The following is a 14,779-nucleotide window of genomic DNA, read 5'->3' as shown; positions in this document are numbered from 1 at the left end:
GATCTTACCAATAGGAGTGGATCAAGTATCTCTACACAGCTCTCTTCCAAAACTTGTTTTGCCTCATTGTCAAATACTACATAACATGCACAGTCAGAATCATCAATGACACCAAGTTTTATTCGATACCTGCTTAAAAAAGAAAATAACATAAGAAAAAGTTAAATATAGACTTATTTAATATCTAATTCAATGTACATAGACTTTAATTTAAATAAATAAATAAATAACTTTGGCGTCATGAATAAAAGGATATTAGTAGAAAACTCGCGTCTTCATTGAGTCAAACCATCTCAATTGAGTATGGCAATGGAGAATTTTCGTAACTTGATAGTGTCCATAACCATATCACTCGTATACGTACACACAAATTGTAGATCGTAGGATTGATGTTAGCAATTTTGTGAATATCAGCCATTGGAATAAGTAGGGAGATTTTGGATATATGTAAAGAAAGGGATTGATGTACTTTAAATTGTGGTGCTTTACATCTCTCATAACTTATCCTTTTATAGTTGTATCATAACTAAATTTTTTAAAATTTGGTTGACTTTAATTTAAAATTTAAAAAACAACAAACTAAGTTAAACAACCCAAATTTAAAATTTAAAAATAACAACTTAAATAAATAATAATTTAAAAATTCTAAACTAACGTAAATATTTATTTATTGTAATATTAGTATGTAACAACCGAAGAATAATTAACGTAAATTTTTTTAAAACTCTAAATTTCTTTAAAAGAATTTATATAGCTACAATTTAAAAAAAATCAATAAAATTTTAAAAAATTATGCTAAAAAGAATTAACAGATTTTTAAAAAATAGCGTTAAAATATAAAAAAGAACAATCTAAATAAAATTTAAAAAATAACAACTTAAATAAAATAATTTAAAATTTAAAAAATAACAGCATAAGTAAAATAATCCAAACAAATAAAACAATTTAAAATTTAAAAAATAACAACCTAAGTAAAACAACCCAAACTTAAAATTTGAAAATAACAACCTGAGTAAATAATAATTTATAATTTATAAATATAAATCTAAAAATTTCTAGTAACGACACGTAAGCAAATAAACTCCCAAACTCAACGTATGAGCGCCACGTCAGCAAATGAGCTCCCCATTTGTATTACTATAAAGATTTTTATCAACACTCTTATTCTCACTGTGTTATGTTTTATACAAAGACATGTTATTTATATTCTATAACCACCTTTTTTTTTCAAGATACAGTAAAATTCGTTGTATTTCATGATAATTTAATGTATATAATATAAGGATAATAAAGTTAAGACAATCTAAATCAAAGGACGAAGAATAAAAACGTATAATCCTTCTCTCGGTCCGAAATAAAGTTCATTTGAACTAATTCATGCACTAAAATAATTAATATATTTAGACATTTTGTTAACACATTATAACAGCAAAAATAAAATATCTTTCAAATTTTTTGTTATATATTTTTGAATATATTAATTTTTTATTTTTCAATAAAAAAGATAAAACAATTAAAAATAACATAACTCATAGATATCAAAACTAAAAATATTTTCACAATTATTTTAACTCACTATATAACTTATTAAGTTCTAGTATGAAAATTTTTAAATTTTTCAATTAAAAATCCTATTACATCTACAAAAGAATTAAATTTTATTTTTATAAAACTTATCAAAATATATTTAAATTAATTAGTTTAAATAACTCATACCTAACATAACAGGTATTACTTAGTCAATCTATTATCTTTTGAAATATATATATTCACTTGATATCGAAAAAAAAAATGCTAGATAACTAAGGCTTTTTTAACTAAGTTAAATCAAGTCAAGTTTATTTACGCGTATTTTTTTTTTTTTTGTGGATACTACAATGAAAATTTTATAATTGTCTTCATATGAATATATTTCTTTTTGACCCTTGGATGATGGATTGTATGGTTGAATTTTGATATTTATAAAAGTGTTATTTTTGTTTAAAGTGTGGCTAAATAAATAAACCACACTTTTAATCAAAGCATCTTTATAAGAAGATATTTTTGCCATCTTCATTGTAGTATCCACCTTTTTTTTTTTTGCGTTCTTCTTTCTTTTTTTCATCTTCCTTCATTATCATCATCATAGTATCTTTTTCTTGTTCTCTCCCTTTTTCTGCATTTTTTTTCTTTCTTTTTCTTTTTTATTACTAGCAGAAGACCTATGCAACGCACGGATAAAAAATTTTTATTCACGACATAAGATCATTTTTTTATTTTCTTGTATTATTACTTTTTACATTAGTATAAAAAATTTTATGTTTTAAAATAGACATCAAACAAATACAACTGAACTAAAACAATAATAGTAGAACTTTTTAAATATATTTGTTTCCCTCTAATAAGGTGGTGATCATCATCAACAACACTCTAATCCAAACCCTAATCCAAATCCATTGTCAGCAATGTTAGACCTGCATATCAATAAAGTACACTCAGCCAGTAGATCCACGACTCTTCTTTTAAACGATAGCCAAATATAGAATTTAGGGTATATGGAACAAAACGAACTCCAAACGCAAAAGACAATAAGAATTAGGGAAAAGTAGAATCTATAGGATATGGAAAAAAATATACTAAACAAAGAATTCTGTTAAATAATCCACTTACCAAATTATATTTAAATACTTTCTTATACACAACATTAGATGTGGAGTTCCAATAGTTATCATCTTTATTAGACAATAATATCTTCAATTTTGATCTTATTGTCACTTTAGATATCACAACATATAACTGCCCATGAAAAAAAATTGCTCGTTGAAGATAAATACCAACCAAAGATAAAGTTTGCCCTTAATTCTTATTAATAGTCATCCCAAAGCAAAGACTAATTGAAAACTGCCTGCACTAAAATTTAAAAAGAATACCAGAACTAAATTCATCCAAGGAATAAAAACTTTGTGACCAATGTTATTTCCAGACACAATTTCAGCACCAATAATATTGTCTCCAAGATCTTGAACAATAAGTCGAGTTCCATTAAACAATTTATTTGCCTGATTTATGTTCCTTAGCAAAATAATAGGAGCATCTTTTTTCAATTTAAGAATATGATTTGGTATCCTAAACATGTAATCTAATTAAAAAACTCAGTTGTCAATCAATCAGTTTCAATCCCATCTTGACAATCACTTTTATAAATAGAAATTAGAACTCAAATAAACCTTTTTTATATATATATATATATATATATATATATATTTTACCAAAGATAGGAGACTCGAACCCACAACCTCTTAATTGAGTATAAGAAGATTATGTTATTTGAGCTATTACTCATTGGCATATATATATATATATATATATATATATATATATATATATATATATATATATCTTCATGATTGGATATTGACCCATGAAAAATTAGTACATTCTCGAATAAAAAGACCTCTTGATCTATACAAAAAAAAATACAAATAAATTTATTACTAAAACTAAAAAAAAATCTACTACAAAAATAAATAGATACTTAAATAAACATGTATATATGTATAAAAAAAAGAATAAGAATAAAAAGAACGTGAGATGCTTCGACTCATATAAAGGAATAAGAATCAAAAGAATTTGAGATGTTTCAAGTAATGTAAAGATAAATAATTTTATCATTAATCAAATAAATAATAATTACCAAGAGAATCAATTAATCGTTTTAATATTTTGATCAATACATATTTTACGTATATCTATAATACAATATTATATCTTAAATATTAATATTTAATTAAAATATTAACTTTATTTTTATATTAAAAATAATTTTTGTTCCAAAAATATATTTTGATTATTTATTTCTTTTAATACCGCTTTTGTTTTCGCACCGTCAAATATTTCACATGTTCAAATTGCAGTGAATACCGAAATTATCCTTAGATTGAATATTAGAAGTGGTTGGTTTTGGTTGAAAGTGGGAAAAATATCTGGTTGAGCTGAATGGATCATAGGGCACTTCTCCACGTGGAACCATTCAATTTCCTCGATTAACTAGTTATAATTCAATTTTGGTTCATGTACGTACCAAAAAATAAATTAATTAATTAAAAAATGAAACCATTGATTAACTAGTTATAATTCAAACTAGAATACCATTTTTTTTTATATTTTACTTTTAATATTAAAAGTTGCAATAAGATAGCTTGTTATTATTATTTTCTTCATTCTAATAATGTAATAAAAGCAGATCGTGCAGACCTTTATTTTTCTTTAAGTCAAAACATACCTTTCAATTCATGTAGCTGTTACTATATATTATTATATATTCATTACATTTAATATTATTTAATTATTCTAATAGTTATTAAAAATAGAAAATAAAATAAGTAATAGTTAAAATACAAAAAAAAAAGTTAAATTACTTTAAACCTTTTTTTTGTGACTTTTCAAACATTTTTGAAACATAGCAAAGTTAAATCTATTTATGGTAATGTTGAAGCAAAATAACAAAAATGTCAAAAAACGTAGATAGTAAGGTATTGTCCAAAGCTACGTCTTTCTACAAAATCAAATTAAAGGTTTTAGAATTTGAAACCAAGAAAATGAGAATGGAGGCTGCGTTAGGAAGCAAGAAGATATGGAAGTGGCACCAAATAATATCAGTGACGTGTCACGATCTTAAAGGACCGTAATAAATAAGTGAGCTACGAGGAACCACAGAATGAAATAGAGTGGTAATTAACCACACAATAAATAAAGTGGTGTAAGATTGGAAGGTGTTGATTCTTCAATGAAATTTTTAATTTTAATTTTATTTTTAAAAAATTAGTACAATACATAAAAAATAGAAAATCTATGCTTCAAGATAAAAGAAAGTTTTGTATATAAAAAATTATATTAGATATAATTATTTATGTATTTTTATTTATTTAAAGTTTTGGAATAAACAATTTAATGATGCATAATACTATGATCTATAAAATATAAAAATGTCAAATAATTTAGATATTATGAAAGCCAATGTACACTTCTGTTTGTTTGTGAGTATTACTCCACATTTAATTCTTTTAAGTAGAGGATAACATGTATAATATATAATAAAAAATATTATTTACATACTAAAATTAATTATTATGTATTTATATAAATATATAAATAATTTAATTTATTTTTAATATATATTTTATTCTAATAGTTAATTTTAATGTACACCCAATATAATTGTATTACGAAACTGCAGTAAATTCAATCTAAATTCTTTTGATTAGGACGGAAAAATGGGGCGATCATATTAAAAATGAAGGAGCAAGAAGAGTGTCCACCACCAGAAGAAATGAAAATTGATTATTGGAAGAAAAGAATGATGCTTGATGATCTTCGTGTTCGTTTCAATCAAAACATGTTTGGAAGAATGGCGTCATTGTCTAGTAGTAACCAAAACTTGTTATTAGAAGCTTCAATAAAATCCCAAATTCCACTGAATCTTGGTCAAAACTTTGACATATTAAACTATTTAGTGACTTTAGAATTAGGTAATAAAAAAAGAACAATGATAGTTGACACCGGAAGTGACCTATCATAGGTCCAATGTGAACCTGCAAATAGGATGTCAAAATTTCTCGAGACGCGAAAACTTTTGTCGGGACTGTTTCAAATGAAAATTCGATTATGAGAAAAAAATTTTTGCGATGATAGAAACGGGAGACACAATTCTCCCGAGACAGGCATGGGGACTCGAACGGGGATCCCGCCTCGTCTCATTAATCTTCGAAATTCATAAATTTATTGAATTGTCTTTAATAATTGAATTATCCTAATCCTCATTTGCATAATCATTCTTCAATTCAGAGATCCCTAACGCTGTTCATACTCCATCCAACCTCTCTGCAGCCACCCCCTCGTTACTCTCTCTTCTCGCCGCATTATCACACTTCACTGTGCCATCATCCTCACTGCGTCGTACTCTCTATTTGTGGTGTTCCTTTTCGTAACTTTGTCGTCGTGTCCATTCTCCTCTCTATTCTTACGTCTCCCACCTCATCCATTGCTTTGTCTTTTGGCTCGTCATTGCATCCCTCCACTGCGTCATTTCGAAAGAAGTCACCATCTTGTCGTTTAGACTTTTTTGTATAAAATCTTGCTGTTTTTGTATAGGATGGATATTTGCAACTCTATTCATATGGAAATTAATAGTTAGTTAGAACTATCAGATAGATAGGGAATGAGGTCCCCACAAAGAATGGGGCTCTGTAGAGAATGAAAATGGTAAGCAATATTCTCCCACGACGAAAAACGGAAATAGAGACAGGAAGCAAATCTAGAAACGGGAATAGATAATAGGAAGGCATCCCCCATCCCGCCTTTCCCGTTGACATCCCTACTTACAAATCATGTTACAATCAAAAGGAATCTTTGTTCAAACCATCTACCTCTCATTTATATCAATCAGTTCCTTGCAATTCAAAACCATGTCAATCTCTACAATTTGCAAACCAAAGAATGTGTAGAAGTCCCACAATTTGCAAAATCTAAAAGAAGCGATGCAGATAAGATAGAAAGAATGAAAGATGGACCAATATAATTTCATAACAATCATAATATCATGCTCTAAAAAAAATGATACAGTAATGTCGTATATATTGTCCTAAATTCATCTAGTGAAAAAATAAAATAAAAATTGTCGTTATAATTATATATTCTTATAATAATGGTCATTACTAATAACCACGTGTGTAATAATCTATCATATTTATCTGTAACACATGTTTATAATATTTTTAAATAAAAATTTAGATATAGTTAATTTTAAGTAAAATTAATAGTTAAAAATTGTTAAATAATAATTTAACTAAATTTATCAAATTATTTAATAACTCAATTATTAACTTTACATAAAGTTAAAATTAACTACATCTAATTTTCATATCATTTTTAACCTAATAATCTATAGTGTCATTTTTAACGTAATGCTGCATCCGCGAAGTATAAAATTATTCACATTGCCAAAACCGTATCTACGTTCTAATTATACAATTGAAAATCTATATGTTGCCGAATATTGACTCATTATTTTCACGGTGATTACAAGGTTGCCTCCATCAATCTACAACGCATTGAAGGAAGGATTCTTGAGACAATTTCAAGGTTACCCTCAAGTTCCTGGGGTTGCAATCCTTGACACATGTTTTGATCTAACCGGGATTCAACAAGTGAAAGTGCCTACCATAAGAATGTACTTTGAGGGTGATAATCATGCTAAGCTTAACGTGGATCCATCTGGAACATTGATCATGATTGATGAGGGTGATGGTGCTTCAAAATCAAAAGTTTGTTTCCCATTTGCAAGCCTTTCTTATGAACATGAAGTTCCCATAATTGGAAATCTTCAGCAGAGGAATAATAGGGTCATATATGATTCCAAACTATTTAGGGTGGGTTTTGCAGAATAATGCACTTTCGTTAGCTTTGTATATTAGCGTTAAATCACAATTTAGTTAAATCTATTAAATTATCTAACTATTGTTAATTATCAACTTTACATAAAGTTAACTGTGCTTGTGTTTCTACCTTAATTTTATGTTATAAAAAAAAGATGTAACAATATTAAGTGTGTTGATTTTATTTCGTGCATTAATTTAATATTATTGGATTATATTTCTTATCTTTTTAAGATGTAAAAGAATTAATATATGTCAAGTTAATTTACAAAAACAAAAATGAGTATAAATCAATTAAAATACTGCATGAATATACAAAGATTTAAGGTATAAATCAATTAAAAAAACTATAACTTGATGATGCATACAGAGTCGGAACACTGCAAACTAGAGATATATAAGAAAAAGAAATGGTAAGTAAGTTCATCGCCATATGTCACTTGAATCAGCAACTGAGCAAAGGCCGCATCCATGCATTTCTCAGCCAAAAAATAATAAACTTACCAATCAGTCGTCCATAGGCAAGAAAATATAGCCTTTAAAAGTAGAAGAGGAATCAACCAGAGTCTTCAAAGATTAAGACGGGCTAAATATGGAAGGAGAATAACACACACACACAAAGAGACAATTTCTTTTTTCTTTTCTTTTCAACCAACTGAACCAAGAAAGATACATTCAAGTACAATAGTAGAAGAAGTTTTGCAAGCAGAAGCTATTAAAAAGCAGAGAAAGAAACAGTTCCTAATTCAACTTAAGGGATTCTAAATTCAAGTTATGTCAAATTAGAAAATTTTTGGTATCATAGTTGAGGAGCTAAATAGGGAAAGACATTTTTTAATCGCTCTGAATTATAGTTGTAATTGGTGATTGGTTTAATGATTTAATGTAGTGATTATTGATGATGTTGTGTATTTTGAAGTTGTCCTTGCTGCTAGTACTTGTTGATGATAATTTTGTGTATGGAATATTGCTATAGTTGCTGAAAATTCATTTGATGAATCATAACTTAAGATATGTTGTTATAGATGAGATGTTGAAGAATGAATGTTGTGATATACTGAATTAAAAGTTCTTGGACAACTTTGGTTAGTCAAAAAAAAGTTAGAATTGTGGTTTTAGAGAAATTTTAGGCTTGAATATAAAGTTTGGTATGAAAGGTTATTAAAATTACTTAATGCAGATTTCTAATGCTATAAAAGTGTGAATATCTTATATAAAGCATGTAAATTTCTGATAGGTGTGTGGAACTGAAGTTTTAGGGCAGGGTTATAACATAATTTAAGTAGATATGGTGATGAGTAATGGGAATGGTTGGTTGGTATAAGTTGGAAACCTAGAGGATTAAATTTGGTTAGTGAAAATTAAGAAGCCTTGTTGCAGAAATTTCTAAACACTTTGGACAGCAACTTAAAATAAAAACTGGGAGTAATCTGGATATTATTTTCAAACCAACCCATTTTTTTTTATCAAATTTCAATAAGTCAATATTACTCCAAAAAAATTTAGGAAATTTTACCAAGTGGTTTGGAAGATACGAGTTTTTGAACTTTAGTGGTTGCTGCAGAATTTTTTGGTTTTCTGGTTCTGCAGTCCCAACTTCCAAACCCTATAACTTTTGATTTATTTGGAATTTTGAGTTGCTTCCAAACGTATTTTAAAGATCTATCAATCTATTTTAAGTGAGTATGAATTTCATATCCATTGCTATTTTGTAGAGTTAGTTATGTCCCTTGGAAGTTGGGTTGTTCACAGAAAATGCAGAACTAATTTAAAGTAACAGGGCAGCACTTCCAATTGACTTTTAATTTACCAAACGAGGTGCTATGGATTTGAAATTTATTTGTCCTAAAATTTATGTTAAGTATATCCTCGCCAAAATTTAGAAGTAATGGATTAGAATTGAATTTATTACAAATTTATCAAAAACAGGGCTGCTTGCTGTATTTTTCCTGAATTCTCTTTAGTGCAGCAGCAAATTTTATTAAGTTGGCTATCTAATTCAATTCTAATCTAAATGTGGTAAAATTTGGCTTAGACCCAAATGATATGTCCAAATTTGGTAGAATGTATGAACTTAGTTAAACAAAGGTGTGTAAGTTATCCATAGGATACGTTTAAAGTTAAAAGGTGATGCGGAGGTACGCCTAGTTTCACGGTGATGCGGAGGTACTTTTAGCTTCTTGGTGATGCGGAGGTATGCTTAGCTGTAAGGTGAAGTGGAGGCATAATGGAAACGATACTTAGAGGGAAAAAAAAGGGAAGTAATGAATGAAATAAATAAATGAGAATTGTATGTTAAACGGGCCTTGTGCCAAACTGCTAATGCGAAAGTGTCCGGCTAATTGATAGCTTGAGATCGCTAATGCAGGAATGTTTGCCTAACTGATAGCACTGTTTCTTACTGTGATACACATTAAAATGTTATTATAATGAAACCTAATTGACACGGATAACCGTGAGGCCAAGGTGTCTAACTGACACAGTAAAGGAACCATATTCGGGGTTCACTCCGAGTAACGTCGGGTTGCGGATAGACAACCGACGCATGAGCTCATGGCCTGCGCTAGGAACAGGCATGCATCATCTTGTTTGCGCATTTACATTTGATTGTGTTTGCTTTATTTTGTTTATTTGTGATTGTGCTATTGTTTTGGTGATTTGCTTGTGTGCTTGATGGATATTTTACTTGTATTGTGGTCTTAATAATGTATTTAGGAATGTTGTTTATGGATAAGGAATTGTTAATGTGACTGGGATTTTGTTTAAGTAACGTGATTTAAAGAAAGGAATTTAAAACTGATTTAAGTGAAATTGTTTTTATGATATGAAGTAGCTATTTGTATTTACTCTATTTATTGCGGCGTTCACGTTCCCTACTGAGAACGTGTGGCTTTGTTCTCACCCCAAAATTTTAAAAAGACCCTTTCAAAGGTACAGACAGGATGGCTAATTGAAAAGCTACTGACGAATAGAAGGCTTGTTTGGCTAGTTGCTTTTGGGTTTATTTTCCCTCGCCCTTGATTATGTAAAGTGTTGTATTTTTATAGAGGGGTAGGTTTGTATTTAAGTCTTGTATGAATAATTATTATGTGTTAATATTAATTATGTGAGTATATGTTTATCTGACTTAGTTGAGTTTGAAGTATATACCAAGCTAAAAGGAATTTCGTTTTTCTTAAAAACTATCGACCAGTTAACGTGTAGAGGGTCCACATTAAATAGCTAATAAAAGAAAAATAGAGTCGTAACGCCTTATTCTTAGTACGATCATGACATGCTAGAAGTTAAGGTGTTATACAACTCAATTCAATCTTTTCTTTAATTGCACAAATTTAAAGGCCTGCTCTTCATGTTGTTACACCTTACAAAATAATATATTATTATATTAAATTATAATTAATTATTTTTATTTATATAAAAAAATAAATTAATATTTTTACACTTTACAAAATAATTTTTGGTTGGATTGCTTATTTTTATTTAAAAAATTTAAAATGCTAACCACATTACAAAATTAGCCATTGTGATGTAGTATGTTTTATTCGTTTGTGATATAACTTTTAAAATTAGTCAATATTATTATGTCGTTATTGTTTATGAAAGTAACTTCTTATCGTTTTTGAAATTCTTTCAACATCAAATTTGTGTTTTTCAATTTCACCACTTTCTTTACTTTTTGAACCTTTCTTTTTTAAAAACAAAGGGCAAGGGTGTTCGGCCTAAATAGTATAAACACGTAAGAAATAAAAAAATACTAAAGAGTTGAACCATAGAAGTTCGAAATTCTGATAAAATGGACTTCTTAGAGCAAATGCGTTCATTAGATTTAATAACATTATTTTGTTATATCCAAACAAATTCAATCCATTTTATGAAAAAAGTGTGGCCAATTAACCAACCTCCAAAATCACTTGTTAAAAACAATTTATTGTTGCATCTAAACATATAGATGTTTACTAATCTGACTAATATGGAACTTGGTAAGACAAGGGGATTAAATAACTAAAAAATAAGATTAGTAAAGAATATTCTTTGAATGCTAAATTTACGTATTGAATTCTTTTTCTTGTCCCCATAATTCACAAATTTTTTTTTATTATTGCCGAAGAAATGAAATAAAAGATAGAGTAGAGGTATGACAGTTATTATATGAGGTCTACCCAATGCTAGATGCAAATGCGCATAATAGATCGATATGAACATGATGAGCTGTTTCTTCTCGGTCCCTTCTTGCATAATCTGAGTTCGAAGAAGGAAGAGATAAGAGGGCCCTATGAAGAATGTGCTCAGAAATCCATAATAGAGTCCGACCACAACAACCGGATTCATTATCTTCATGCATAAGTATACTAGATTATCCAGTATAAAAGATTGAAAAATCATCGCAAACATCTGTTTTTTATTATCTTCTATTTTTTATTATCTATTGCAATCTCCGGATTATTATCTAATTTTCAATCCATATATTTATATAATGATTTTTCAACCTTCCATATTTCTATATAGAAATAGAAAGAGATAGACTAGAAACGGCATCTCTTATCTCACTGACACCAAATAGGGGGATCTAAAATGAGTAGAATTTTGATATGGGTGGAATATAATGAAATAGAGCAACTTTGAGGTTCCCTTTGAAATGAGGCATGGAACGGAGCCATTGCGAAGAAGTTCCACGAGTTACGAAGGAAACTTCGAGCTCATATTGGTCATGGGTTGAGAACGGGAATTGAATTCTATGAGATCAAATTTCCCGTTGTCCCTCAGTAGCTCAGTGGTAGAGCGATTCGCTGTTAACTGACTGGTCGTAGGTTCGAATCCTACTTAGGGAGGTTTGGTTCATTCCGAATTCTTGCATTCGAAATGAAAGGATTGGGTTCGCTTTGACCATTAAAAGTAGGTAACACATTCCCCCTGTCTTTTGTTTGTCTCTATTGCATTCTATCTCATCATATCCCGTTCGGTTCTGCGATATTTGAGAATCGCCGTCAATACCTCGGTGTAGGTTTGGGATACTCCCTTGTTCCACTGTTCGGGGCTATTTAAACTAACCAATTCAGAATTCTCCGATGTACTAGTATTAGCAATAGCAAGTGCATCTTTGATGCAGTCATCAATTCTCCCGAGAGGCTACAATTGCCGCGAGCAAACATATTAATGATGAGAAAGGCATTTTTACTATGCTACAAATACTTTACTTGTTCTGCTATTCTGCACAAGTCTGGCTGAGGAAGAATTACGAAGGGTAAAAATATGCGGATTAAAAGCTAAAGCTTAGAACATACTTTTTTTATTTAGAAATATCCACCATTTACGAAAATTTTGTTTATTTTTTAAGAAAACAATAAGGTAAGGCCATTCCATTTCGACAAAATACTCACACCCAAGTTCCATAGCTTTGGGTCCGCTAGCCCGATCATGATTTTCTTACCCCCCAGAGGTAAGGGTCCTTACCTTTTTGGCCGGTTGTGGGCGAGGAGGGATTCGAACCCCCGACACCGTGGTTCGTAGCCACGTGCTCTAATCCTCTGAGCTACAGGCCCCATCCCGTCTCCACTGGATCTGTTTCTCGGAGTACCCTAAAACTAAAAAAAGGGAACCTTCCCTCTCCCCAGCCATTTCATTTCGGCTTAAGAAGATGTGAAAGTGCCTCTCTCTCTCTCTCTATAAGAACGGTGCGTTCTGAGGTGTGAAGTGGGCGAGAGGAATTTCATAATTGGGGTTTTGAATAAGACAGCTCTTTTCATTTTGAATTCTTATTACTTTTTCAATATGAAAAAGTAATAAGAGAGGTCTTATTACTTGTTTATGAAAGTAACTATTGTAAAATTAGATGTTATAAATTTCTTTCTTGATTATTAATATTTTTTAATAGTGAATTATTTTTGAATTTATAAATTTAAATAATATTATTTAAAAAAATAATAACTATATTAATTTTAATAACTTTAATTAATTAATTAAGTGGGATCACAGTTTATGACGTAAAAACTGATGTGGAGTTACTTTTTATGATAGGTGAACCACAAATAAGAATTGGGATGAGTTTCCTATTGGAGATGGTCTTAATGGAACCAATAGCCTAGTATAAATACACCATATTGTTACTAGAAAAAACGTTAATATGAGTCCACAAATATCTCTCTTTGATGGGGAGGAAGAGAGATAGGCACCAGATAAAATTAGAGAGAGCGATAATGAAGCTTTGGAGCGGCATCAACTACAAGATGCTTTTGAAGCCAAATTTTTGTGTGAGGATGCTGGCATGCGTTTTGATGAAGAAGATGAGATCCGGGTAGTGAAGCACCTCAAGGAAATCGAAGGAAGACCGATGAGCGGAGGGTACAATCTGCGATCAAAAAATAGTCGTTCAAAGAGAAATGAAGAGAAGAAAGGAAATGGATTGCCCCTAGCCCACTGCTCATGTGAGAATTTTTTTTATATGTTAATTGCATTTTGGAATATAAGAGGTCTGGGAGGCACCGGGAAGATTGAAATGATCAAAGGTATGTGTAAAAAACAGAGGGTAGGTCTGATTGGCTTAATAGAAACTAAGAAGGAGCTTATAACAAAAAATTTGGCATCGAGAGTGTAGGGGGGAGGAGATTTCTCATGGGGATGTGTCAATTCTATGGGTACGGCTACGGGCTTGTTATGCATTTGGAGTAATAGTTTCATGGAACAGAAGATAGTAGAAAAAGGAAAGAGATGGTTAGAAATTAAGGGTATCATTAAAGAAGTAAATTTGGAGGCGGCGGTGTGTGTGGTGTATGGACCGCACAACAGTGAAGAAAAAATTGAAATTTGGTCAGAATTGTGGGAATTAAGGAGAGCCTGGATGGTGCCATTTGTGATGGGAGGAGATTTCAATGAGATATTGGAAGTGGAGGATAGGTTTGGATGTAACACGCTAACCCATAATAGCTTACTGTTTAGGGAGTGGGTGGAGGCTATGGAGTTTTTGGAACTGGAGTTACGGGATCGAAAATATACTTGGTATGGAGGTCGCTCATGTAGCAGAATTGATAGGGTGTTTATTCATGTTGAATTGCATGAATGTTTTGATATAGTTCGCCTGAAGACTATGCCGAGAAGTTTATCTGACCATTGCCCATTGTTGGTGGATTCTGGAGTTGTTGATTGGGATCCTAAGCCGTTTCGAACGATAGATGCGTGGTTGACATATGCTGCATTCAAAGAAACAGTAAGAAAGGAGTGGGAGAAACCAGGAGAAAGAAATCTATTGGAAAAATTAGACTCTTTGAAGCGACCTCTTAGAGTTTGGAATAGAGAAAAATTTGGATCCATCAACTACCAAATAGAGAAAATATAGTCTGAAATCCAAAGTGTGGATAAGTGCTTTGCCGAGG

General features: G+C 30.2%; 1 protein-coding gene, 1 non-coding gene and 1 pseudogene across 2 annotated transcripts; 1 reads left to right on the top strand and 2 right to left on the bottom strand.

Annotated features, from left to right (window-relative positions):
* Positions 1–5,272: 5,272 nt before the first annotated feature.
* Positions 5,273–7,424, top strand: LOC140175401 (aspartyl protease family protein At5g10770-like). The gene is made up of 2 exons (XM_072203746.1): positions 5,273–5,418; positions 7,064–7,424. Exons 1-2 carry the CDS (start codon positions 5,273–5,275, stop codon positions 7,422–7,424), a joined length of 507 nt encoding a protein of 168 aa, XP_072059847.1.
* A 3,679-nt stretch (positions 7,425–11,103) lies between these two features.
* LOC112712732 (putative protein TIC 214 N-terminal part) lies at positions 11,104–11,795 on the bottom strand (annotated as a pseudogene).
* Positions 11,796–12,878: 1,083 nt separating this feature from the next.
* TRNAR-ACG (transfer RNA arginine (anticodon ACG)) lies at positions 12,879–12,952 on the bottom strand. The gene has a single exon. It is a non-coding gene; the product is annotated as a tRNA-Arg (tRNA).
* Between the last annotated feature and the right edge of the window lie 1,827 nt (positions 12,953–14,779).

The sequence above is a fragment of the Arachis hypogaea genome, chromosome 9 (genome assembly GCF_003086295.3).
Source record: "Arachis hypogaea cultivar Tifrunner chromosome 9, arahy.Tifrunner.gnm2.J5K5, whole genome shotgun sequence".
Classification (NCBI taxonomy): Eukaryota; Viridiplantae; Streptophyta; class Magnoliopsida; order Fabales; family Fabaceae; genus Arachis; species Arachis hypogaea.
Note: the sequence above shows the minus strand (reverse complement) of the source record. Positions and strands in the feature narration are given on the sequence as shown.

Coding starts and splice junctions, on each gene's coding strand:
- LOC140175401 (XM_072203746.1), top strand. CDS start 5,273: ATGAAGGAGCAAGAAGAGTGTCCACCACCAGAAGAAATGAAAATTGAT. Junction 5,419..7,063: donor TCTAGTAGTAACCAAAACTT/GTTATTAGAAGC, acceptor GGTGATTACAAG/GTTGCCTCCATCAATCTACA.